General features: G+C 35.7%; 14 protein-coding genes across 14 annotated transcripts; 11 read left to right on the top strand and 3 right to left on the bottom strand.

Moving 5' to 3' along the window:
* Positions 1-62: 62 nt before the first annotated feature.
* On the top strand, positions 63-3100 carry MCD4 (mannose-ethanolamine phosphotransferase). The gene has a single exon (XM_020219805.1). The coding sequence runs from the start codon at positions 119-121 to the stop codon at positions 3065-3067; it is 2949 nt and encodes a 982-aa protein (XP_020075037.1). The 5' UTR covers positions 63-118; the 3' UTR covers positions 3068-3100.
* Positions 3101-3266: 166 nt separating this feature from the next.
* On the top strand, positions 3267-4926 carry TRP3 (bifunctional anthranilate synthase/indole-3-glycerol-phosphate synthase). Its single transcript, XM_020221602.1, has one exon. It carries the CDS (start codon positions 3308-3310, stop codon positions 4859-4861), a length of 1554 nt encoding a protein of 517 aa, XP_020075038.1. The 5' UTR covers positions 3267-3307; the 3' UTR covers positions 4862-4926.
* Positions 4927-5033: 107 nt separating this feature from the next.
* Positions 5034-5459, top strand: HYPBUDRAFT_153545 (uncharacterized protein). Its single transcript, XM_020221603.1, has one exon. The coding sequence runs from the start codon at positions 5063-5065 to the stop codon at positions 5381-5383; it is 321 nt and encodes a 106-aa protein (XP_020075039.1). The 5' UTR covers positions 5034-5062; the 3' UTR covers positions 5384-5459.
* Positions 5460-5471: 12 nt separating this feature from the next.
* Positions 5472-7911, bottom strand: DOA1 (Doa1p). The gene has a single exon (XM_020221604.1). It carries the CDS (start codon positions 7844-7846, stop codon positions 5510-5512), a length of 2337 nt encoding a protein of 778 aa, XP_020075040.1. The 5' UTR covers positions 7847-7911; the 3' UTR covers positions 5472-5509.
* A 165-nt stretch (positions 7912-8076) lies between these two features.
* On the top strand, positions 8077-10213 carry SAC1 (phosphatidylinositol-3-phosphatase). Its single transcript, XM_020221605.1, has one exon. The coding sequence runs from the start codon at positions 8277-8279 to the stop codon at positions 10134-10136; it is 1860 nt and encodes a 619-aa protein (XP_020075041.1). The 5' UTR covers positions 8077-8276; the 3' UTR covers positions 10137-10213.
* A 260-nt stretch (positions 10214-10473) lies between these two features.
* HYPBUDRAFT_149761 (uncharacterized protein) lies at positions 10474-11353 on the top strand (the record flags this gene model as incomplete). Its single annotated transcript, XM_020220229.1, has 2 exons — positions 10474-10590; positions 10646-11353. 2 exons carry the CDS (start codon positions 10474-10476, stop codon positions 11351-11353), a joined length of 825 nt encoding a protein of 274 aa, XP_020075042.1.
* A 185-nt stretch (positions 11354-11538) lies between these two features.
* Positions 11539-13350, bottom strand: HYPBUDRAFT_142026 (uncharacterized protein; the record flags this gene model as incomplete). Its single annotated transcript, XM_020219806.1, has 1 exon — positions 11539-13350. Exon 1 carries the CDS (start codon positions 13255-13257, stop codon positions 11539-11541), a length of 1719 nt encoding a protein of 572 aa, XP_020075043.1. The 5' UTR covers positions 13258-13350.
* Positions 13351-13767: 417 nt separating this feature from the next.
* On the top strand, positions 13768-15835 carry CDL1 (Cdl1p). The gene has a single exon (XM_020222587.1). The coding sequence runs from the start codon at positions 13872-13874 to the stop codon at positions 15738-15740; it is 1869 nt and encodes a 622-aa protein (XP_020075044.1). The 5' UTR covers positions 13768-13871; the 3' UTR covers positions 15741-15835.
* Positions 15836-16370: 535 nt separating this feature from the next.
* On the top strand, positions 16371-17309 carry MIR1 (Mir1p; the record flags this gene model as incomplete). Its single annotated transcript, XM_020219807.1, has 1 exon — positions 16371-17309. The coding sequence occupies one exon, from the start codon at positions 16371-16373 to the stop codon at positions 17307-17309; it is 939 nt and encodes a 312-aa protein (XP_020075045.1).
* Positions 17310-17386: 77 nt separating this feature from the next.
* Positions 17387-17866, top strand: HYPBUDRAFT_153549 (uncharacterized protein). Its single transcript, XM_020221606.1, has one exon. The coding sequence runs from the start codon at positions 17398-17400 to the stop codon at positions 17566-17568; it is 171 nt and encodes a 56-aa protein (XP_020075046.1). The 5' UTR covers positions 17387-17397; the 3' UTR covers positions 17569-17866.
* Positions 17867-18828: 962 nt separating this feature from the next.
* On the top strand, positions 18829-20406 carry ALD5 (aldehyde dehydrogenase (NAD(P)(+)); the record flags this gene model as incomplete). Its single annotated transcript, XM_020218848.1, has 1 exon — positions 18829-20406. The coding sequence occupies one exon, from the start codon at positions 18829-18831 to the stop codon at positions 20404-20406; it is 1578 nt and encodes a 525-aa protein (XP_020075047.1).
* A 298-nt stretch (positions 20407-20704) lies between these two features.
* On the top strand, positions 20705-21226 carry HYPBUDRAFT_112610 (uncharacterized protein; the record flags this gene model as incomplete). Its single annotated transcript, XM_020218915.1, has 1 exon — positions 20705-21226. The coding sequence occupies one exon, from the start codon at positions 20705-20707 to the stop codon at positions 21224-21226; it is 522 nt and encodes a 173-aa protein (XP_020075048.1).
* A 97-nt stretch (positions 21227-21323) lies between these two features.
* HYPBUDRAFT_220279 (uncharacterized protein) lies at positions 21324-21715 on the top strand. Its single transcript, XM_020223099.1, has one exon. It carries the CDS (start codon positions 21422-21424, stop codon positions 21680-21682), a length of 261 nt encoding a protein of 86 aa, XP_020075049.1. The 5' UTR covers positions 21324-21421; the 3' UTR covers positions 21683-21715.
* A 33-nt stretch (positions 21716-21748) lies between these two features.
* On the bottom strand, positions 21749-23678 carry HYPBUDRAFT_158024 (uncharacterized protein; the record flags this gene model as incomplete). The annotated part of the gene is made up of 2 exons (XM_020222337.1): positions 21749-21977; positions 22957-23678. 2 exons carry the CDS (start codon positions 23676-23678, stop codon positions 21749-21751), a joined length of 951 nt encoding a protein of 316 aa, XP_020075050.1.
* Positions 23679-23948: the final 270 nt, after the last annotated feature.

Genomic DNA, 23948 nt, shown 5'->3' on the forward strand with positions numbered 1-23948 from the left:
CTTGATTGAAAAAAAAAAAAAAAAAAAAAAAACATAAAAACGAATACGTTTCCAAAAAACCATTGAAGCTGAACTCATTTCACTGAAGAAGGACGCTTGAAGCAGGCATAGCAGCAAGATGAATAGAAGCCGTCAGCTATTACTATTTGTAGGGTTGCTTTTCCATTTTTTCTATTTATGGTCAATCTTTGATATTTACTTTGTGCTGCCGCTTGTGCACGGTATGGACAACCATAAATCAACTGATTCACCACCGGCTAAGAGGCTTTTCCTTATAGTAGGAGATGGTTTAAGGGCTGATAAGACGTTTCAAAAGCTCCACCATCCTAGAACTGGAGAATATGGGTATTTGGCTCCCTATTTAAGAAGCTTGGTTGAAGAAGAAGCTACTTGGGGTATTTCAAATACTAGAATGCCTACTGAATCCAGACCGGGACATGTTGCCATGATTGCTGGGTTTTACGAGGATGTCAGTGCTGTTACTAAGGGATGGAAAGAGAATCCAGTAGATTTTGATTCGTTTTTCAATCAATCAACCCATACCTATTCATTTGGTTCCCCGGATATTTTACCAATGTTTGCATATGGAGATAATGTTGTTCCTGGAAGAATTGATGTTTGTATGTATGGACATGAATTTGAAGACTTTACCCAAAGCTCTATTGAATTGGATTCGTTTGTTTTCAATCACTTGTATGGGTTAATGGATGAGCTGAAATCAAATGATACTTTACGCGATGAATTACATCAAGATGGTAACGTTTTCTTTTTACATTTATTAGGTCCTGACACTGCTGGTCATGCTTATAGACCTTACTCGGCAGAATATTATGATAACATTCAGTACATTGACAATCAATTATCCAAGTTGATTCCAAAAATTCATGAATTTTTCGGTGACGAAGAAACTGCTTTTGTTTTCACTGCTGATCACGGTATGTCCGACTTTGGTTCACACGGTGACGGTCACCCAGATAATACAAGAACTCCCTTGATTGCTTGGGGTGCTGGTGTGAATAAACCGGTTTCAGCTTCTGCAGAAGATAAAAAGGCTCAAGATCCTGTTCTTAGTGGCTATGAATCGACTTATTTTGATACCTGGGGATTTGATCATTTGGTAAGAAATGATGTTAATCAAGCAGATATTGCTTCTTTGATGGCATACTTAATTGGTGCTAATTATCCGGCTAATTCTGTTGGTGAATTACCCTTAAATTACATAAATGGTGATTCTATAACTAAAGTTAAGGCTTTGTACGAAAATGCTTTGGCCATTGTTGAACAATATTTAGTTAAAGAAAGTGAAGTTTATGATCACCAGTTTAAATTTAAACCATTTGATCCATTTATAAATAAACCAATTAAAGATTCTAAAAACCAAATCGAAGCTTTAATCTTCTCTTTAGAAAATCACCAAATTTCTGCCAAAGACAAAGAATTTCAAATTTCAAAAGCTATCGAATTATCAGAACAGTTGATGAAAGGTGCCTTGGATGGTTTGACCTATTTACAAACCTATAACTGGTTGTTACTTAGAACTATAGTAACTTTTGGTTTCTTTGGTTGGATTATATTCTCTTTTAATCTCTTCTTAAAATTATTCATTTTGCATGATGTCCCTGAACAACCATTATCCAAGCCTTTACTAGGCTTTTTCACGATTTTAGGTGGTTTGATTAATTACTTGTTGATTTACCAGGCTTCTCCCTTCAATTATTATATGTATGCAGCATTTCCGTTATTCTTCTGGTATATTATATTAAACGAATTCAATATTTTAATTCGTGGTATTAATGAGTTTTTATATGGTATTTCAATTCCTACTCGTTTATTCATTTTGGCAAGTTTCCTTGGTATGTATGAAGGGATTGTCTATGGATTTTTCGAAAGGTTTATGTTCTCGATAATTTTTGTATTGGTTGGGTTATATCCGGTTGTTTTAAATAATCCTAACATAAAATCACTCACCAAACTTTCTTGGTTTATTAGTTGTTCTGTTATGACTATTTTCACTAATTTGGATCCAATTAAAACTGAAAGTTTATGGCAAATTAACACTGGTACAATCATTGCATTTTCTGTTGGTGTTTGGGGTAGTAGGAAAGTTTTTGCATCTAAAAAACCACTCCATCCTTTCAACAAATCCCTTATTATCATCCAATTGGCGCTCTCTGTGGTGATGGTATATTGTACTAACGTATCGGTATTATCATTACAAGCTCGAAATGGTTTACCATTGCATTCACAAGTTTTAGGATGGGTTACTTTTGTCATATCTGTTGTTGTCATACCAATCTTATATACTTTCCATCCCTCCAAGGATTACCAATTAAGACTTTTGATAATTTATTTGACATTTATACCTACCTTTATCATTTTAACTATATCGTTTGAATTGTTATTCTACGTTGGATTTTCACTTGTCTTATTGCAATGGCTCAATATTGAGCAAAGTCTAAAATTTTCCAAACAAGAAATCTTAAAAGCTAAAGAATCACAGCATCGTTTACCAAAAGGATATTGGTTACAAGTCATTAGAATCACAATCATTGGATTTTTCTTCTTACAGTATGCATTCTTTGGTACTGGTAACGTTTCATCTATTTCTTCGTTTTCTTTGGATTCTGTTTATAGATTGATTCCTATTTTTGATCCTTTTTCGATGGGGGCACTTTTAATGTTGAAACTCCTCGTTCCATACTTGTTATTATCTACTTGTTTGGGCATCATGAACTACCAATTAGAAATAAGAAAATTCACCATTTCTTCATTGATCATTTCAACTAGTGACTTTTTATCGTTAAACTTTTTCTTCTTAGTTAGAACCGAAGGTTCTTGGTTAGACATCGGGGTCTCCATTTCTAATTATGTGTTGGCCATCCTCTCCTCATTATTCATGTTAATTTTAGAACTCATCAGCTCGCTTGTCCTTCATGGAGTGGAATTCGAAGAAGCCTTAGAAAGAGAAGATAATCTGCCTGTTACTTCTTCGGTCTCTGGCTCAAACTTCAATGATGATGACGCACCAATTAGTTCAAGAATTAGGAGGAGAACTCAGAAATCATAATCAGTTAATCCTTCAAATACCTTTACTCCTGTCAATAATATAAAAACTATATATAAATATATAAATATATAAATGTAATAGTATGTATAGTATAGCGATAAACCCGTACATACTTTTTCTTTTTGTTCGCTTTTTTAATGAAAATGAGTCAAAAAATTTTTTTGAAAATTATAAATCTGATCAAAGAACTAAAACTCCAGACTTCTAAGTAGTAGTTTAAGAAAAGCTTCTAGGGTGAAAATGAGTGGCTCCAAAGACCAAGTGGTCAAAAAACATATTTTAATGATAGACAATTATGACTCGTTTACCTGGAATTTATATCAATACTTGAACCAATCCAAATTATGTGAAAAAGTCGATGTATTCCGTAATGATAAGATTGATATTGAAACCATTGAAAGAGAGATAAACCCCGATATAATTTTCATTTCTCCTGGACCGGGTCATCCCAAAACCGACTCTGGTATATCCAGAGACCTCATAGAACATTATAAAGGGAAAAAACCAATTGTTGGTGTTTGTATGGGTCAACAATGTATATTCGAAGTTTTTGGAGGAGATGTCTCATATGCTGGTGAAATTGTTCATGGTAAGACTACTTCGATCAAGCACGATGGTAAAGGTATGTTTTATAATGTCCCACAATCGGTTGCAGTTACCAGATACCATTCTTTAGCAGGATCTTTGAAATCCTTACCAGATTGCTTAGAAGTTACTGCCACCACTGAAACCGCACCAGAAGTTATTATGGGAGTGAGACATAAGAAATATACCATTGAAGGGGTTCAGTTCCATCCAGAATCCATCTTAACTGAATCTGGACAACTCATGATTGATAACTTATTATCGTTCAGTGCAGGTACCTGGGAAGAACATGAAAAAAATTCAGTTTCGAAACCAAAGGAAAATATCTTGACTAAAATCTATAAACAACGTATCGAAGACTATAAGATTATTGAAAATTTACCTGGTAAATCTTTTAGTAATTTGAATACTTCTTTGTCATTAAATGTTGCTCCTCCATTAATAAATTTTTATGAAAGACTCTTACACACTTCTAAGACCTTGGATCAAACCATTATTCTATCTGAGTTCAAACGTGCATCTCCTTCAAAAGGTGACATCAACACCGATGCCCACCCCGGTACCCAAGCTTCTACCTACGCTTCCTTTGGATGCTCCACCATATCGGTATTAACTGAACCAAAATGGTTTAAAGGTTCCTTGGATGACTTATCATTGATTCGTAAAGTTATAGACTCTCCTGAAAATGCATCCAAAGACTACAAAAGACCAGCTGTTTTAAGAAAAGAATTCATTTTCAATAAATATCAAATCTTAGAAGCTCGTTTGGCCGGTGCTGATACAGTTTTACTTATTGTGAAAATGTTAAAGGACTATCAATTATTACATGAATTATATGAGTACTCCTTATCTTTAGGTATGGTTCCATTGGTTGAAGTGAATGACTCTTCAGAATTAGAAGATGCCGTCAAATTAACTTACAAAAACGATACCAAAGAACCTCTTATTATCGGGGTCAATAACCGTAACTTAACCACCTTTGACGTTGACTTAAACACCACCAGCTCCTTGGTCACCAAAGCAAAGAACAACAGTGGTAGAAAAGGTGACGTCTTGGTTCTTGCATTATCCGGAATCACCAGTGTTGATGATGTCAAGAAATACAAATACGAAGACAAAGTCGATGGTTTCTTGATCGGAGAAAGCTTGATGAGAGCCGAAGAAAAGGGTAACGCCGGTGAATTTCTAAATGCCTTGACTCACGCCTAATCTACTCCACATACTATACTATGTACATACTATCTAGACGTCTAATGTAATAAGTTTAACTCTATCGTTTTTTGCAATCATTTAATTATGGGTGCGCGCACTACTTTACCTGAACACCAACGCGTCTCTGTTTTTCAAAAAAATTAAAAGAGAACCTTCACTTGATCTTTGCAAACTGTATCAAGTTGAATAGAAAGAGAAATGGAAGTTGCTAGTATAAGAGTAGACTCGTCTTTGTTGCAAGAGTCCCAAGGTAAGCTTGTTAGGATCATTGGCAAGTTGGAATCGTACGATCCCTCGTCTAGTGCCGCCACCTTAATTGCAGGTAGTCCAATTCAATTACAGTTGACTGAAAACGATTCTCTACAAGTCGGTAAGATATACGAAGTCATTGGGAAAGTGAGTACTTCAAACTTGACAGTCAACACTTATTCGGTCACCCAATTATCTGACAACACCAATTTGGATGTTGCAGCTAAGTTGGTCAAGTATGTTCATAAGGTTCCCGAATTATTTTACTAGGGTAGTTTTCAATTCTAAATTTGTGTATAATAATAATGTTTAACGAAGTAGTTAACGAATAACAAATACTTGTGTTTTATATATGTGTAGATTTTTTATTATAGTTATTTAAGATTTATTTAATGATTATATTTTTTTCAAATCTTGGTCTAATTCAGCAAACCTTGGTTCACTACCATATAAAGCCTTGACTTTATTAGACCATTCAGGTGACACTTCTATGGTTTTAGCAACAGCAAAATTACCAAATGCCATACTTAATCTGTAAGCTGCTTCAGCGTTTGATTCAATCAAAGGATACGCAACACCATTTGCAAGCGATACGACTGGGGCCGAGGCAGAGGGATTGCTTCTTAAGGAAGAATTGATGAAAACCAAAGCAGATAAATTGTAAATGAAACTGGATAAAGCAGTTAATGTGGTGTTATAATGTTTACTGGTTTTAGCCGTTTGAGAGCTGGCAAAGTTTTCCGTTATACTTTCCAATTTAGCCACCAACTCTTCGAAAAACTCATTATAACTCAATTGGTTAGCGGAGTCATTTGTCGTGATATATAGTTGTAAGAATAAGGTGCTACCAACCAAGTTATTCAATATTTTCAAGAGCATCATGAACAAGGGAGATCCGTCGGTTTCCACCTCGTCAAACCCAGTGTTTAACGCCTTCAAGATTATTTCGGCGGCATCGGTGGATCTGATTAAATCGACAGTGGTAACTCGTGGAATACTCACTCTGAGTAAATCGTACCCAATTAATTTTTTGCTTGCATCCCATTCATTTATGATCTTAGGAATGTAAAAAGTAATTAACTCCAATGCTTCTTTGGAATTCAAGCTGAGGAGATTGGTTGATATTTGAGAAAGCTCAGATTCAGTGAACTTAGAATTGGCTTGCTCGTTATTAAACTTTGTAAGACCTTTCATCAATGTTTCAGCTTTAAAATCTTTAAATGAAATTAACGTTTTTTGAGGAAGAATACTAGGTTGAGTTTTTGATTGAGCAGCTGGCGCTGGTGAGCCGTGAACATCAGCATAAGGGTTGGCGGTTGGACCCAGTTGTTGATCAAGTTGAACACCGGCAGTGTTCTTCTCTATGAATTGTACCACTTCTTGTAAATAACTAGCTGGTAACTCATTGTCGGCCAAGAATCTTTCTGCTGCAGCATAAGGAGATTCATTACTATTATAAGGAAGCTTCAAAGGTGGTTTCCCATCTTCAACATCAACATCGAAAACATAGTCCCATTTTTGACCGTTAAGATCAACTTTTTTACCAGAGCCACCACCTGCAGAGCCAACCACATCACCAATTTTTGCCCATTCACCACCTGACCACTGGTGGGCTTCTATCACACCCGCGGGGTTTTTAACCATAATGGTTTGACCTTCCTGTTTACCTGGATTTTGTAAAATATCAGAGCTTGGAATATCAGTTCTTTTCAAGTCATCAATAGACTGTTCTGCAATACTTGATTGTTGAACAGATTCTACAAACTCCTGGATTTGGAATTGAGGGGCAAATCGGTTAGAATCTCTAGTAAAGACTCTTAAATTATTATCTGAACCACCAACCACAATATCATCATTTGGTAACACGGATAAACACCATACAGAGATACATGGTAAAGTAATCACTTGAAGAATATTGCCGTTTCTCCACACACGAACAGTCCTATCTTCACCAGTAGTGACCAAATCACCGTTTGATAAAATACCTATATCGTATACAAAAGAATCATGGCCAACCAAGGTTTGTAAAACAGCCCCAGAATCCAAATCCCAAACCTTAATAGTTCCATCATTCGACACGGATGCAAAAGATTTAGCATCGGGGAAAACCAATAACTTTCTGATGACATCATTATGGCCCGAATATTCAGCAACTTGTTTATTACCAATCCATTTACGAATAGTTCGATCAGCAGAACAAGTCAAAAAGATGTTCTTTGACGCATCAACGATCTTAGCGTCCCATACGGACGATTGATGGCCTTGAAGGTCGAATTTCACGGTACAGGATTCCAAATCCCAAATTTTTGCAGTTGAATCCCACGATCCAGATATAACGTATCCGTCCTTATACGACAAGGCGCAGATATTACCAGAATGCCCAACCAACTGGTACTTTCCGAAATCGTCACCGGCCTTCACGAAATTGTCCTGTGGTAACGTCAAGTAGATGATTGCTTCTTGACCAGCAGCGGCTAATAAAGGCTCTTTTTCGTTAGGAATATAAGTGACGGCATTGATAAATGCATTTGTTGGCAGCTGGAAAGCAATAGTCGACTCTATAGGCACCTCAGAAGACCATCCTTTGGAAGCATCGGTGCTCAATGGGTGCCATACCCTGGCAGTTGCATCTCTCAGTCCAGATACAATACTTTCGTTGGAAGCAGCCACAACCGACCTAACATCTTGTTCGTGGCCGCTCAAAGTTGTGCTTAGCTTGAATGTGGATACCATTCTGTCAGACTCGTTGTCAATCCTCAATTGGATGTTTTATAAGTTGAATCAAGTAAGAAAAGATGGTGGCAAGGCCCTGGTTGAAAGATTGGAGGATTGAAAAATGCGCTTTTTTCTGTTGATAATTCGACAGCTTGAAGGTCAAGTCGTATCCTTTGACCTTTTTTTTTTACTTCTTCTTCTTGTCTTTTGGCTATCGTCAATACATCAACTTGATTCAGTGGTAAGGTTTCTATAGATATATAGACGGAACAAAGCACTGTCAAGAATTCACTTTTCGGCTGTGGATATACTAATCGGAAACGAAAACTTTACACGTGAAAGCAGAGATTTGCGAACATTTGTCTTCATCACAAGAATCGTATAAAAACTAGTTAAACTCACTAGTTGTTTTGGGAGAATAGACTAGATAAAGTAATTGAGTAGAAGAATGGTGTTATCACATTCAATTGCGTCCGACGGGACTCACATTTTCCATAATTCCATTGCTAAAAAGTATCTTTTCTTGAATGGTAATACTGGGATTGAAGTTTCGGATTCATTGCCAACGATTTATGCTAAAACCAATATAGGTAGCTCGACTGCGGCTATTTCCTGTATTCTTGGGGTGATTAAGTTGAAGATTAACAAGTATGTTATAGTTGTTGATAAACATTCTATTAGTGGGTCTATTACTGGTAAGAAGATTGCTAAAGTTGAATCATTTAGAATATTACCCTTGAATAATGATTCTATTTCGAAGAAGAGCTCAGAGGAAAACCACTATTTGGATTTACTTAGTCAGCATTTGACCAATGCTACCTTGTATTTTTCTGTTGACAACTCTTATGATTTAACCAATTCATTACAAAAACAATACGTTAATTCAAATCAGGACTCTCCTTTAACCTACGATAAAAGATTTTGGTGGAATTATTATATTTCTGAAGAGTTATTGAGTAATCAAGCTACTGATTTTGTCACTCCGGTTATTTATGGTTATTTCAAATCTCACAGTACTATTTTCAAAGGTAGTCAATCATTAGAATTTGCTTTAATAACCCGTAGGTCTAATAAAAGAGCCGGAACCAGGTATTTCCGTCGTGGGATCGACTTGGAAGGTAACGTTGCCAATTTCAATGAAACCGAGCAAGTTTTCACTTCGAATGATGGTCAACTTTTTTCATTTTTACAAACAAGAGGTTCGGTTCCTGTTTATTGGGCTGAAATCAATAATTTGAAGTATAAGCCTAATTTGGTTATCTCATCCCAACCAGCTTTAGATGCCACTGCTAAACATTTTGAAGAACAAGTTGATTTATATGGTGATAATTATCTTGTGAACTTAGTCAACCAAAAGGGTTATGAATTACCAGTGAAGGAAGGTTATGAAAGTGCCGTTGAAAATCTTCCTCCACATTTGAATGAAAAAGTGAAGTATATCTATTTTGATTTCCATCATGAATGTAGTAAAATGAGATGGGACAGAGTTAAGTTATTGATTGATCATTTAGTAAAATTGGGTTTCACTTCAGATAATTATTTCCATTATGATATTAAAAATGGTCAAATTCTTTCAGTACAAGATAAAGTGGTTAGAACTAACTGTATGGATTGCTTGGATCGTACTAACGTCGTTCAATCTACTTTGGCTCGTTGGGTCTTACAAAATCAATTATCTAAAACAGGTTATTTACCTGCAAATAATATGACTCCTTGGGAAATTTTAGATCCTCAATTCAATCTATTCTTTCAAAGTTTCTGGGCGGATAACGCTGATGCTGTTTCCTTTGCTTACTCGGGTACCGGTGCTTTGAAAACTGATTATACTCGTACTGGTAAGAGAACTAAAGTTGGTGCTCTTAATGATTTGAATAACTCCATCGTTCGTTACTATAAAAATAACTACACCGATGGTGCCCGTCAAGACTCCTATGATTTATTCTTGGGTATCTTTAAACCACATCAAGATGCTGTCAATACTCCATTCATTGATAAGAGACCTCCTTACATTCAACTATTACCTTATCTAATGGGCACTTCCTTATTGGTTTTCTTAGCCATCTTATGGTATCCAAGGGGCTCGGTCTTAAATTGGAAAAACTTATTGGTTATTAGTGGGTGCATCCTTTTCAATATTAAAAGCTTGCTTTATATTCACACCGAAGGGTACCAATTTGTCAATTGGCCCAAATTATACCAATTGGATTACTTGAAAAAAAGTGACGTTTTCGACGCTGAAGGTAAATTTGTCGGTATCAAGTATGAAGAACAAGATAACTTCAAAACAATTGGCAAAAAGAAAAACTAATCTGTATTCTATTCTTCAAACTGTCTTTTACAATCTTTCTACTGTGCTTTGTACTGTTATATTTGTGTTTTTTCTTCTTAATGTAACTTTCTTTCCTGTTTTTTCTTTTAAATTTCTATTATTTTCTGTTTTACAATACACTTGATACGTTCATAGTTTATATATTGTAGTATAGCTGTAGTAGTAGTAGTTGTAGTAGTAGTAGTTGTAGTAGTAGTTGTAGTAGTGTGCGAGTGACTGAAAAAATCAACAGAAAACTCAAATTCAAATAAGCTCGAGTTCTGATAGTTACGTTTCCTTATTAATTTTGATAATACTTAAGTAATCGATAGTGAAAATGTCTGATATATTGGAAAAGTCTTTGGATGAGATAATTGGAGAAAATAAACCTGCCAGAAGACCGTCTCAACGTAATGGAGGTGGTCCTAGAAGAGGTGGAGGATCAAGAAGATTTGTATGTACCGTGTATTTTTAATAATTCGAATTTAAATAAACTAACACAAGTTTAGAATCACAGAGGTGGTAGAGGATCAGGTCCTGTTAGAAGACACGATTCTTTCAAGCCAAACAACGCAATACCATTCGAAATTCAAGAAGCTGCTGCTGGTAGACCGATATTAAGAGTGAAAAACATTCATCAAGAATTAAACGGTGAAGATTTATCAAATTTATTTGAAACGGTGGCCCCTGTTGAATTCATCAAATTTGATCCTAAGAAAGATAGCATTGCTTATGTTTGTTTCCAATATAACTTTGCTTCTAATAATTCGGAAGCTATATCTAAATTTGATGGTAGAAAAGCAATGGGTAAGATACTTATTGTTGAAAATGCTACTTCTTTAGCAGAACGTATAGCTATAGTTCCTCCTGATAGGTCACATCCGTATGCTAGGGCTTCACGTGGATCGTCCGGTCCAAATCCGAGAAATAGTAGAAATGATCGTAATCCAAGAGTTAGACCTCCAAGAAGGGCCCCTAAACCTCAAAAGAAATCAGCAGAAGAATTGGATAATGAATTGAATGCCTATATGTCCGGTAAGTCTGATGAGCAATTAAGAGAAGAGGCTAGAGTCAATAAACTTGATAACGAAATGGACAATTATTGGAAAGATACTGGTGATCAAACAGCAACCAGTGAACCTGTTAATGGAACCACTGAAGCCCCAGCACCTACGGAAGCCCCAGCACCTACTGAAGATTCAATGAATGTTGATTAGTTAGTCTATTAATTCTCTTTTACTGTATAATTATTTAATGACAATACAAAATTTTAAAGCAATTAGTTATATTCATCTAACAAGATTAATTAAAAAAAATAAAAGGGAAAGGACAAAAAAATGTCTATTAAAAAGCCAAAACCAAATAAATAAATAAATATAGTCTATAAATATGCTAAATGAAATTAACCCATACCTTGAGTTAATTCTACTAATTGAGCGTAAAGCTTTCTTGTTCTTTTCCTCCAAGTTTTACCCCAAAGTAAAGTTGGTATAATAAAAGCAATTGAAACAAAATCAATAACAGCTAATGCAATATAAGTATTTGCAGTACCAGCACTATCTAACCATAAAGAGCAGACAAAAGTGAAGATACATGCTAAGGTGTTATTAATAATAGAAACACCCACCATACCTTGAATAACTATATCTGGATAAGCATCCATAAGATAAGACATGGCAGTATCACCAATCAGCCCCCATCCGAAACCAATACAACCTAAACCAATATAGATTGCATAAGGCGACCAAGATTTTTCCGCTCCAATACCGAAAAGCAAAAGACCAACTGGAGAAACAATCAAGGTGATGAAAAGCAACCAAAGTCTAAATTCTGGTTCTAAAATACCGTTATTACGTTTGGCAAGCCACAAGACATGTTTATCGGATAAAACCCCTGACATAAAACAACCAAAAACAGCACCAACCAAAGTAGCAACATTCATAATTGCAACACCGGTTTCAGAATAATTCCAAGGATCTTCAGGGAAAAAAGTATCTTGAGTAGTAAGGAAAAAAGTCATATAAGCATCTTGTAAACCCCATAAGATACCTGAGATCCAAACTGCTGGTAAGGTGAATACTTTGAAATAAACAATAAATCTTTGAAGGTATTGTTTGAAACCATATCCTTCAAGGTACGGAGAAGGAGTAATGATTGCAAGTCTTTTATGAATAGGCCATAAAGGTTCTGATTCAGCTTTCTCGTTATTAATATTATTGTTATTTTCGATTTTTGAAGTGACGGTGATCAAATTTTGAGGGTTATCGTTAGCATCCTTATTAGAATCTTTTTTCTCTAAATCGATATCTTGATCGATATTCTGTTGTTGATCTAAAGATTGTTTATCGTCGTTTAAATTAGAATCATAAACCGGGAAATAACTAGATCTATCGAAGACCGTTTCTTCACAAGTGAAGATAAAAATGATAAGAGAAATACCAGTGATGATGGCCCCCCACCAACCAACCCAACGGAAAGTTTGGGATTGGGAGATAAGATGAGCAATTAAAGGACCCAAGAAAGAACCAACAGAGGTAGCTAAGATATAAACGGTCAATACCGAACCCAATTGATGTTGGAAGAAGATATCTGAAAGAGACTGCTGAGCTTGAGCTTCAGCAGCTGATTCACTTATACCAACAAAGATTTGAGAATAAATGGTATCACTAGTTTTATTAGCAACTGCAAACCAAATGGAACCACAACAACCGCAAAGTAAGCAAACAAGATAGGAAATTTTTCTTCCGTAAAGAGAAGAAGCAGGAGCCAAAAAGATACAGGACCAACCAATGAAAATGAAAAGAACCCCTGCCCCGGTGTTCATGGCATCATAAGAGATACCATAAATTTTATTCAAAGAATCTTGAGCAGCACCAGCATCATTTGAAATGGCTGCAGTTAGCCCGGTAAAGAAAGAAACAAGAGCAAAATGCCATGCTTTACGAAGGAAAGACCAATTAAGAGGATCATTTGGAGAATCAGAAGGTTGGGGAAGTAAAATAATGCCATTTTTACTTCTTTTGATGGGTTTAGTGGTTGTAATGGAACTATCATCATTGGCATTCAAGACATTGATAGTACCAGGAATGTAATCTTCGTCAAAATAGTTGGAGGCATTCATCAAGAAAGTTTAGTCGTATAGCCAAATTATAAGTCGTTATAAAAGTCAGATATTCTGGGTCAGATATTCTGGGTCAGATATTCAAATAGTCAGATAATAAAGATAGTTAGATAATACTTAAATACAAATAATATTACCAAATCGTCAATAAGCCAATAATGTCAGTAAGACATTGTAAATGATATCTAGAATGAAGTTAATAGGAAAAAATTAATGATATGCTAGCAAAACCTCTAGTTGATACACTGTTGAAACACCCTTTCTTGCAACAAGCTAACTGAATAACGACCTGGACCTTTTCTTAACGAAATACCGAATAAACAGCAACTTATATGTCCATCTCTTCCTTTTGAAAAATTGACTGTAAAAATTTTGTCTCAGAAAGTCGTGTGACGGTCGACAACATCAGGTTCACGATTTTCTGGTTTTTTCTTCTAATTCAAACTGAGTTTATGCTGAGCATGTACTAAACTTTGAAGACTAATTGGCAAGAATTAGTATAAGTTGATTAGCTCGACGACCAACAAGTGCTTGTACTACTAGTAGAAGCACATGTATTGGTGAAGTTTTGTTTTTGTTTTTCTATTCTTTCTCTCCTGTAAACTGCAGAACCAATGCCATTAAATCAAAAGGATATACTAACCTGGTGTGATGAATTACACCAGGTGAAAGGTAATGTTTCCCAATTGCAGGCCACGCTTAATCAGATATTAAGTAAGGCGCCAACTATTAACCAGTATAAACAGCTAGCATATCATTTTGAGGAAACACTTAATCAACAACAACAAAATGGTGATATACAAATGATTGAAAAAGCGAAGAGTTTATTGATATCACCACAATTAAAGATAGCTATTAGGTTGAAGTCATTATTTGAAAAGGGGTACCTACCATTATTGTTAGCGCTTTCCAGGATAAATTTCAAATCTGGTAAGTCGGATCGATACGTTGGGTATTTTTTAAATTATAATCCACCAAAGGATATAGTTAATAAGTTACCTGATAAGTTGAGAAACGGGATAAATGTGCCGGCCAGTACTAAAGAACAGAAGGCCCCAATAATATTGAGTAATTACCCCCCGGTGTTACCACCAATAACTGATCCAAAATTATTAAAATTAATTTTAACTGATAAAAGTTATAGACAACCAAGTGATTTCATAGAACTGGAAACTGAAAGTGGTAATCACTTGTACAATTCAAGTCATAATACAAAATTAGCAATAAGGGGGAATAAATTATTGAATTATTTAATTTATAATATATTAGATGAAAAATTTCCAGAAATTCACGAAGATGATTTAACTTATTTAACCGAAAAATTAACTAACAAAAACATATTAACCAAATTAGCCTATGCTTATAATTTGGTTGATATATTATATAATAATATTTTAACCAATGAAAGTAACACTAATCTTGATGAAAAAATTGATGCATTTTCCAAGGTTTTCTGTGCCTACATTGCAGGATTGTCAATCAATGATTATACAAATGAAGAAATCAGTCAATGGTTAGAAAAACTATATGAACCAATCATTAATAAACTATATCAAATCAGTAAAACCAATCATTCATTAAAAGATTTAAATCAATTAGCATATGCAGAAATCAATTTTTTATTGAAAAAAATCAATAACACCTTTGCTGCTCAACAAACCAAGAAGATCCAGTATGATTTCAATATCATTGAGCAAGATCCCTTTGTTGTTCAATTGAAAATCGGTGATTTGGATTATGGAATGGGTACATCTTCCAAACGAGAAGAAGCAGAAAATAAAGCTTGTTACGAAACATTAAACTCAAAAGAGTTGATGAGTAAATTGATTGAGTATATCTTGGCCAATTTCAAAACTCCTGAAACCGTTCAAAATAAAAATATGAATAATTTAGCTAATTTATATGGAGATGAAAGTAAGAAGCAGCAACAACAGCAGCAGCAGCAGCAGCAACAGCAGCAGCAACAACAGCAGCAGCAACAACCAGTTACCCCGATTGAAGAAGATGAGGATGCGTACTCGCCAAAAGAAGACGAGGACGACTACGAACCCCAATTAAACACCCCGGAACCAACTGAAGCTCCAGTACAACTACCAGTGCAGCCGGCACCATTAGCTCAACCACCATTGCACGTGAGAGCACCGTTGCCGTATGGAGCGTTACCACCAAACCCTACCAATACTTTACATAACGGAGTTAGTATAGCACCGTATGCTTTACCATCCTTGAATAATGATGTGAGTTCCCGAATCCCCGTCGACCATTTGGCGAAAAACAACCTCTATGCATTATTAGGAACCAAGCATCTCAGTCCAAATTACCGTAGCCATAAAGTTGGTAACGATTACCAAACCACCATCATGGTTGGGGATATAGTCTTGGGGGTTGCATACGATACCAATAAGAAGATTGCCAGCCAAAAGGCTGCCATGAATGCGTTATCCAATAAGCATGGCTTACAGCAGTTGGGATTAGATGCCTAACTTCGTCTATGTAATAGCATTAATAATAAATGTATCATTTTTTCTGATTTTTGCAAATATGCAACTTAATCCTAAACTCGAGAACCTAGCCCTACAAGTACCACAGATATACAGATATACAGATATACAAATATACAGATATACAGATATACAGATATACAAATATACAGATATACAAATATACAGATGTACAGATATACAAATATACAAATATACAAATATACAAATATACAAACATACAAACATACAAACATACAAATATACAAATATACAAACATACAAACATACAAACATACAAATATACAAATATACATATATATAAGAGTAGATGGTTGCAAAAGGTCGGCCGAGAGTTTCCGAGGGTAAGGGCCAGCACCCGAAGCCGGCCGGGGCGGGAGGTACGGGTGGTTCCGTATATAGCTAACAAACCCGAAAAATTCCCGGGAAGTAAATTGCATCTCGACGTTTCCAATTAGAAATCAATAAACAAAAAAAAAAATTGAGCAATCTGACAAAGCGCACGCCATAGAAAATTTTTAACACTGAAATTTTTGATTTAATCATTTAGTTTATTTCTAATACCTTCTTTCTTTTCCCAATACATTTAAATTATATATTCATAATATAAGAATGGCTGCTCCTGTTCCTCCTGTTGCTGCTACTCCAGCTTTACCTCAATATAGTGTTGCTGACTATGCTTCTTTTGGTTTAGCCGGTGCCATTGGTTGTGGTGTTACTCACGGTGCTATGACTCCAATTGATGTTATTAAAACCAGAATTCAATTAGAACCAACTGTTTATAATAAAGGTATGGTTGGATCTTTAAGACAAATTGTTTCCACCGAAGGTGCTGGTGCTCTTTTAACTGGTTTAGGACCAACTGTTTTAGGTTACTCTTTACAAGGTACTTTCAAATTTGGTGGTTACGAATTATTCAAGAAGACTTTTATTGAACAAATTGGTTACGAAACTTCTAAGAAATATAAAAACAGTATTTACATTGGTTCTGCTGCCATGGCTGAATTCGTTGCTGATATTGCTTTATGTCCATTAGAAGCTACTAGAATTAGATTGGTTTCTCAACCATCTTTTGCTAATGGTTTAGTTGGTGGTTTCTCTAGAATTTTAAAAGAAGAAGGTTTAGGTTCTTTCTACAATGGTTTCACTCCAATTTTATTCAAACAAATTCCTTATAATATTGCTAAATTCTTGGTTTACGAAAGAGCTGCTGAAGCCATTTATGCTGCTGTTCCAACTCCAAAGAAAGATTTATCTACTTCTGCCGTTACCGGTATTAACTTGGGTGCTGGTATCATTGCCGGTTGTGCTGCTGCCATTGTTTCTCAACCTGCTGATACTTTATTATCTAAAGTTAATAAAACCAAAAAGGCTCCAGGTCAATCTACCGTTGGTTTATTAGCCCAATTAGCTGGTCAATTAGGTTTCCGTGGTTCATTTGCTGGTTTACCAACCAGATTGATTATGGTTGGTACTTTAACCTCTTTACAATTCACCATTTACGGTTCTTTAAAACAAGTTTTAAACTGTCCAAAAGGGGTTGAATTATAAGTTAGCCTGATTAATATATATTAGACCATTACCCATTTGTAGCTCTCATATACATATTTGTCTATACATGCCTATACATATGATACATATGCCTATACATATAAATACATCTACGTATGCCTACATCTGTATATACCTATACATCTACCTATACATCTACCTATACATCTACCTATACATCTACCTGTACATCATCATCTACCCATACATCATCATCTACCTACACATCATCATCTACTTATCAATGATTGGCCAATAAGAAGGGTTCTTTTCGAGAGGGTAGTGCGAACGGCAAAACTCTACCCCGAAACCTGGTTGGCGCACCGCGGTCCTGTTTGCAGTCAAGCAAAGTCCATTTGCAGTTATCAAACTCGGTACCATTTGCTTATTGAACTGTTCGGTCTTTTAATGGGTTCTTGATTAAATAAATTCGGGAGGCAATCTTCTTGTCTTCTTGTACGTTGATGTATAATTGATATTTGAAGTGACGATTGACGTCATAATTCTCTTCTGCGTTGTATCTCAAATACCTTCTTGCGAAGTAATATCAACAAAACTAATAGATAATATATTACAACTGTGCGAACCACAGAAAGTGCAAGTCGATTTGCATCCAGATTAATCGTATCATGACATGAATTACATATGCGTACTCCTCTTTCTATAAGAATACAACTACTCCAGATCTCTTCGTAGGCTTATACGGATATGTTCTCGGAACCAAAGGCTAACCACAAGGGTTTGAGCTACCGCAATACTACCCCGTTACAAAACGTAGCCTTACAGTATATACAATCATATAATCATATAATCATATAATCATATAATCATATAAGCATATAATCATATAATCATAATCATATAATCATATAATCATATAATCATATAATCATATAATCATATAATCATATAATCATATAATCATAATCATATAATCATATAATCATATAATCATATAATCTAATCATATAATCATAATTTATGGAATAGGTAACGTGACCTGGGAGTGCCACGGGATCCTTAGAGCATACGCCGAGTGGAACCATGGACTTACAATTCCATTACTCCCAGTTGGAGGTGTTAAGCCATGGCTTACATTAGTCCGAAGCATTTGTCAGACCAAAACGATGCACACAAGAACCCAAACAGTTGGCAAAGCGATGCTACCAGATGGCAAAGCGATACAAAAACTTAATTACCGAATGGATCCCCCCACAAATCGAATCGGGTGGGTTTAAGAGCCGTTGGAGCCTCGACGAAAGTCCGAGCAGCCAGTGCCTGGTGTACGGGCGCGGTGTTCCTGAGCGGTTGAAGGAGGGGGCCCGCCGGCTAAAGCCCGGGGCCCATCATATTTGCTAAATAACACAGAAATGATCGAAAGAGGGGACTATAACCCATCCCCACAGACTGGAATTAAGCATATGGAAATGAGCTGAGCTATCTCCTTGGAAGATGCAAGTATAAATACATTTGGAATTGGCCTTTGGTTCATTAGGATATTTTTCAGTCATCAAGCAAAATGATTAGAACAAGACCAGCTACCGTTTTAAGATCTAGTCGCGGATTATTCGCAGCTAGTTCTACTATAACTCATCGTAACTATAGTACTTTACCATTATCAATTCCAGTTACCTTGCCAAATGGTACTACTTACGATCAACCAACTGGGTTATTCATAAATAATGAATTTGTTTACCCAAAACAACGTAAAACTTTTGAAGTTATTTCTCCAGCAACTGAAGAAGAAATTGCTCATGTTTACGAAGCTAGAGAAGAAGATGTTGACTCTGCGGTGCAGGCTGCTAAAAAGGCTTTTGAAGGTGGTTGGTCCGATGCCGATCCACTTGTTAAAACCAGAGCCTTGACCAAGATTGCTGATTTGATTGAAGAACACGCCGAAACCTTGGCTCACATTGAATCTTTGGATAACGGTAAATCTTTGCAAAATGCTAGAGGTGACGTTGCTTTATCTGCTAATGTTTTCAGATCTTCTGCTGGTTGGGCTGATAAAATTGGTGGTAAAGTTATTGAAACTGGTAACACTCATTTTTCATATACTAGAAGAGAACCTTTGGGAGTTTGTGGTCAAATTATTCCTTGGAATTTCCCATTATTGATGTTTACTTGGAAAGTTGCTCCTGCTTTGGTTACTAATAACACTGTTGTTTTGAAAACTTCGGAAACTACTCCTTTATCTGCTTTATACGTTTGTAAATTGATTCAAGAAAATAACGTGTTACCTCCTGGTGTTATTAATGTTATCAATGGGTTTGGAAAAATTACCGGTAATGCCATTACTGAACATCCAACCATTAAGAAAGTTGCCTTTACTGGTTCTACCGCTACCGGTAAAGCCATTATGGCTAAATGTGCCGCTACTTTGAAAAAAGTTACTTTGGAATTGGGTGGTAAATCTCCAAACATTATCTTTGATGACGCTAACTTGGAAACTGCTTTACAAAGTGCCGTTGCTGGTATTTACTATAACTCTGGTGAAGTTTGTTGCGCTGGTTCTCGTTTATACGTTCAAGAAGGTATTTACGATGAATTTGTTGCTAAATTTGCTGATTACGCTCAAAATAAAGTTAAGGTTGGTAATCCTTTTGAAGAAGATACTTTACAAGGTGCTCAAAACTCTCTCAATCAATTGGACAAGATCTTGCACTATATTAAACTCGGTCAAGATGAAGGGGCTACCTTATTAGCTGGTGGTGAACGTTTACCTCAAAAAGGTTTCTTTATCAAACCAACCATTTTCGGTGATGTCAAAGAAGATATGAAGATTGTCAAAGAAGAAATTTTCGGTCCAGTTATCACTGTTTCTAAATTCAAAACCGTTGATGAAGTTGTTAGATTGGCCAACGATTCCGAATACGGTTTGGCTGCTGGTATCCAATCTGAAGATGTCAACAAATGTGTCGACGTTGCTAGAAGATTGAAGGCCGGTACCATTTGGGTTAACACCTACAATGACTTCCACCACATGGTTCCTTTCGGTGGTTTCGGTGCTTCTGGTATGGGTAGAGAAATGGGTGAAGATGTCTTGAATAACTACTTACAAACCAAGGCTGTTAGAACCGCCATTACCCAAAAATAAGTACAACTTTAAATAAGTATAACTTTTATGTATCATGATTAAATCTATTCATTATTGACTCGATCTTGTAGTTGTGCGCCAACCAAACACGTCAAAAAGAAAGAAGCTGCTGCTGCAGCTGCTGCTGCAGACCCGTACACCACCAATTACTCTCCCCTTTTGGGGCAATTTGCTCCTTTTAAAGAAAATGACCCTATTTATATTTAGCACCTGACCAAACCCCTTATTAAGTATATAAAGAAGGCTTTTTCCATTTTAGATATCGGCTTATATTATTTTATACCCCCAAGACCAAAACATGCTTTACTTAATATTTTTATTATCTCTTGTTAATGCATTACCAATTTTACCAAGATTGTACCAACCTTCTTCTGGACAATTTTCCTTGATTGCCCATCATCAGGGTGCTCAATTCCAGTACCATTTAGTTAAGTACGATGATGACGATTTAAAATTGAATGCTGATGAAGAAGCCTTCTTTGGTAGAATTAAGGCTAATAACGGATATGTATTGAATATCCCAGGAGCCACCAATGGTACCGACGAACAACCTTCTCCAGTCAACGTATTGGTTGATGAATCAAATAAATTAACCATTGCTCCAACCCCAGTCGAAGGACTGACTGGGTTTGGTATCGAGGATTCTTTATTAACTTACCAAAATGTATCTACTTTTGTTGCTTGTCCTGATGAAAACTTCAGAGGCGAATATTCTATTTATTGGAATACTGATTGTCCTAATCAAGCTCAAGGTTATTCCATTGAGTTGTTGGTCCAATCCGATGCAACTGTTAATTATAACCCTGATACAAATCAGTAATTTCTCAATCTACTAATTCTCTATTCACTCATTACGATTAACTCATTACGATTCACTCATTACGATTAACTCATTACGATTAACTCATTACGATTAACTTATACTCATTACGACTCACTAATACCCTCATTACGATTTACGACTCACTAATACCCTCATTACGATTTACGACTCACTTATACCCTCATTTATTCAATGGTTTTTTTCATTTTCTTATTCGGTTTCATCTTCATTTATATTCGGTTTAATAAAAGTTATTGTATAATGCCGCATGCCAGTCTTCCACACGTAGAACAATTGCAACAATCGAATTGGCTTTGCGTAAAGCGTTACGGCCGTATTATCGCCGAGCCGCGAGAAACAAAAAGGGTTTGTCCGAATGATAACGGTAGCATTGCAAATTTCATTGCAAATTTCATTGCAACTTCGCCCATGGTATATTTACAAATCGTATAAGTATTGGAAAGGTATTGTGGTATTGTAAGGGCATTGCAGTAGGTAAACAATAGAATTATAAATAGATCAGTATTCGTTTTTACATATGGTTTCAAACAGGTCTTCCCTTGATAATTCAGGCACTCGTTGCTTATCAAAGTAGGCAGATACTAAGAAAATTGCAGACACGAATTCCATTGAAGTACCTAAAATGTATTCGTAAATGATTAAGGTTGAATGGAACCCATTTAGATAATTGGTCATTGCCATATAGTTCATATCATCGATATAGATCGAAAGGATCCCGAAAACCCCTCTTATTAATAATAAGGGACAAGCAGTTAATACTGCAATTAAAGTATAACATTTAACTTTTTGGAAGAAATAAGTGTGGATAGCAATGACCGTCAAGACAATAGTCAATAACAAAAAAAGCACTTGTCCGGCACATCTCAAAGACTTGGACATTTCAACTTCTGGTACATTTTGTAAAAAGTCTTCAAGGTCCAACCCGGAAGTTATTGCACCACCAGCAACAAGTAAGGCATTTGCCGGAATTAAAAGTAGATGATATATTCCATACCAATGAGTTTTAATTCTATACCATCTTCTATTTTCGTGATTATATCTACCTCTTGGACCATAATCTTTAATCCAAGATTCTCCTTGAACTAGTATTTGACCATGAACAATTGTGTACAAACTAGCTAAAATAAGCACAAAGTAACCTTCAGCACTAAAAATAATATAACCAACTAAATAGCCTTCATTTTCAATCCCATAATACCCAAGTAAAAATGCACATATTTGACCAGCTAATCTGATTACATTGAATAATAACAACAACAGGAAAACCGACTTGAATCCTTTTTTAACTGAACAGTATATAGTAAATGGTAATAAAACAGCATAAAGGGCTAAAAAAACCGATCCTGCAATACCAGAACTTTCAATTTTGAATCCCATCTTTAAATTTTTGTTGATCTATTAAAATTATATTCTCTACATCGAGGTTCATTTGCAATATTTATATTAAACTTATCGTACTCTACTCTAAAAATGGATTGGTTTACGGCTGTAAGAAGACAATGTACTGCCTTAACCGTATCGTTTTGCCTTTACGTAATAAAACGAACTAAAAATAGATGTAACTTTATTTAAGAGACTCTGGCAGGTCATAAACCCATTCTTTAGGTTGATAATGGTCGAAAAAGGCTGAGACCAAAAGAAGGGCAGACGCGAATTCCATTGTAGTACCCAAAACATATTCATAAACAATTAGTTTTTCACTTAACCCATGGATATAATTAGACATGGCCATGTAATTCATCGAATCAATATAGATTGAAAGGATCCCGAAAATTCCTCTTACTATCAAGAATGGAGAAGCAAGAATCACCGTAATCATAGTCCAACATCTGACTCGTTGAATGAAAAAGGTAGAAAGAGCAATAACAACCATTACTATGGTCAAAGCCAAAAAAATTGCTTGACCGGCACATCTCAAAGATTTTGAGGTTTGCAATTTAGAACCGTTTTGTAAATACTCTTGTATACTGAGACCCGAAGTCATTGAAGCACCAGCAATAAGCAAAGCATTTGCCGGAATTAAAATCAAATGATATAATCCGTACCAGTTATTCGATCTTATTCCAAATCTTTTCTTTTGACTAGCGTCAAATGCACCCCGAGGACCATAATCTTTAAGCCAAGAACGACCCTTAACTAGTCTTTGTCCCTCAACTATAGTATATAAACTTGACAAAATAAGACTGAAATAACCTTCAGCACCCAAAATAATATAAGCAATCAAACAATCAGTATTTGAAAATCCGTAATAACCAAATAGAACCCCACATACTTGGCCACCTAATCTAATGAGATTATAGATCAACAATAATGTGAATACCGATTTATACCCTTTTTTAAGAGTACAATAAACAGTGACCGGGAGTAAACAGCAAAAGAGAACCAAATAAACTGATCCTGCTATACCTGAACTTTCGAGCTTGAACATGGTTGCCCTACAAGAGTCAGGGAATGGGATGTGACATGCTCTTCTTATATAGGCCTTTGGTACGGCTGATGATTTGGAAACCTGCTTATGTAAGCGCATCGGGGGTAATTCGAAAATAAAAAAAAAAACGGCTGCAAAGGATTACATAAGCGCTTAAGCAAATCAGATTACGACCGATTATAACAGTTTAACATGAAGTAGATTATAACAGTTTAACATGAAGTAGATTATAACAGTTTAACATGAAGTAGATTATAACAGTTTAACATG

Source organism: Hyphopichia burtonii (genome assembly GCF_001661395.1).
Source record: "Hyphopichia burtonii NRRL Y-1933 unplaced genomic scaffold HYPBUscaffold_6, whole genome shotgun sequence".
Classification (NCBI taxonomy): domain Eukaryota; kingdom Fungi; phylum Ascomycota; class Pichiomycetes; order Serinales; family Debaryomycetaceae; genus Hyphopichia; species Hyphopichia burtonii.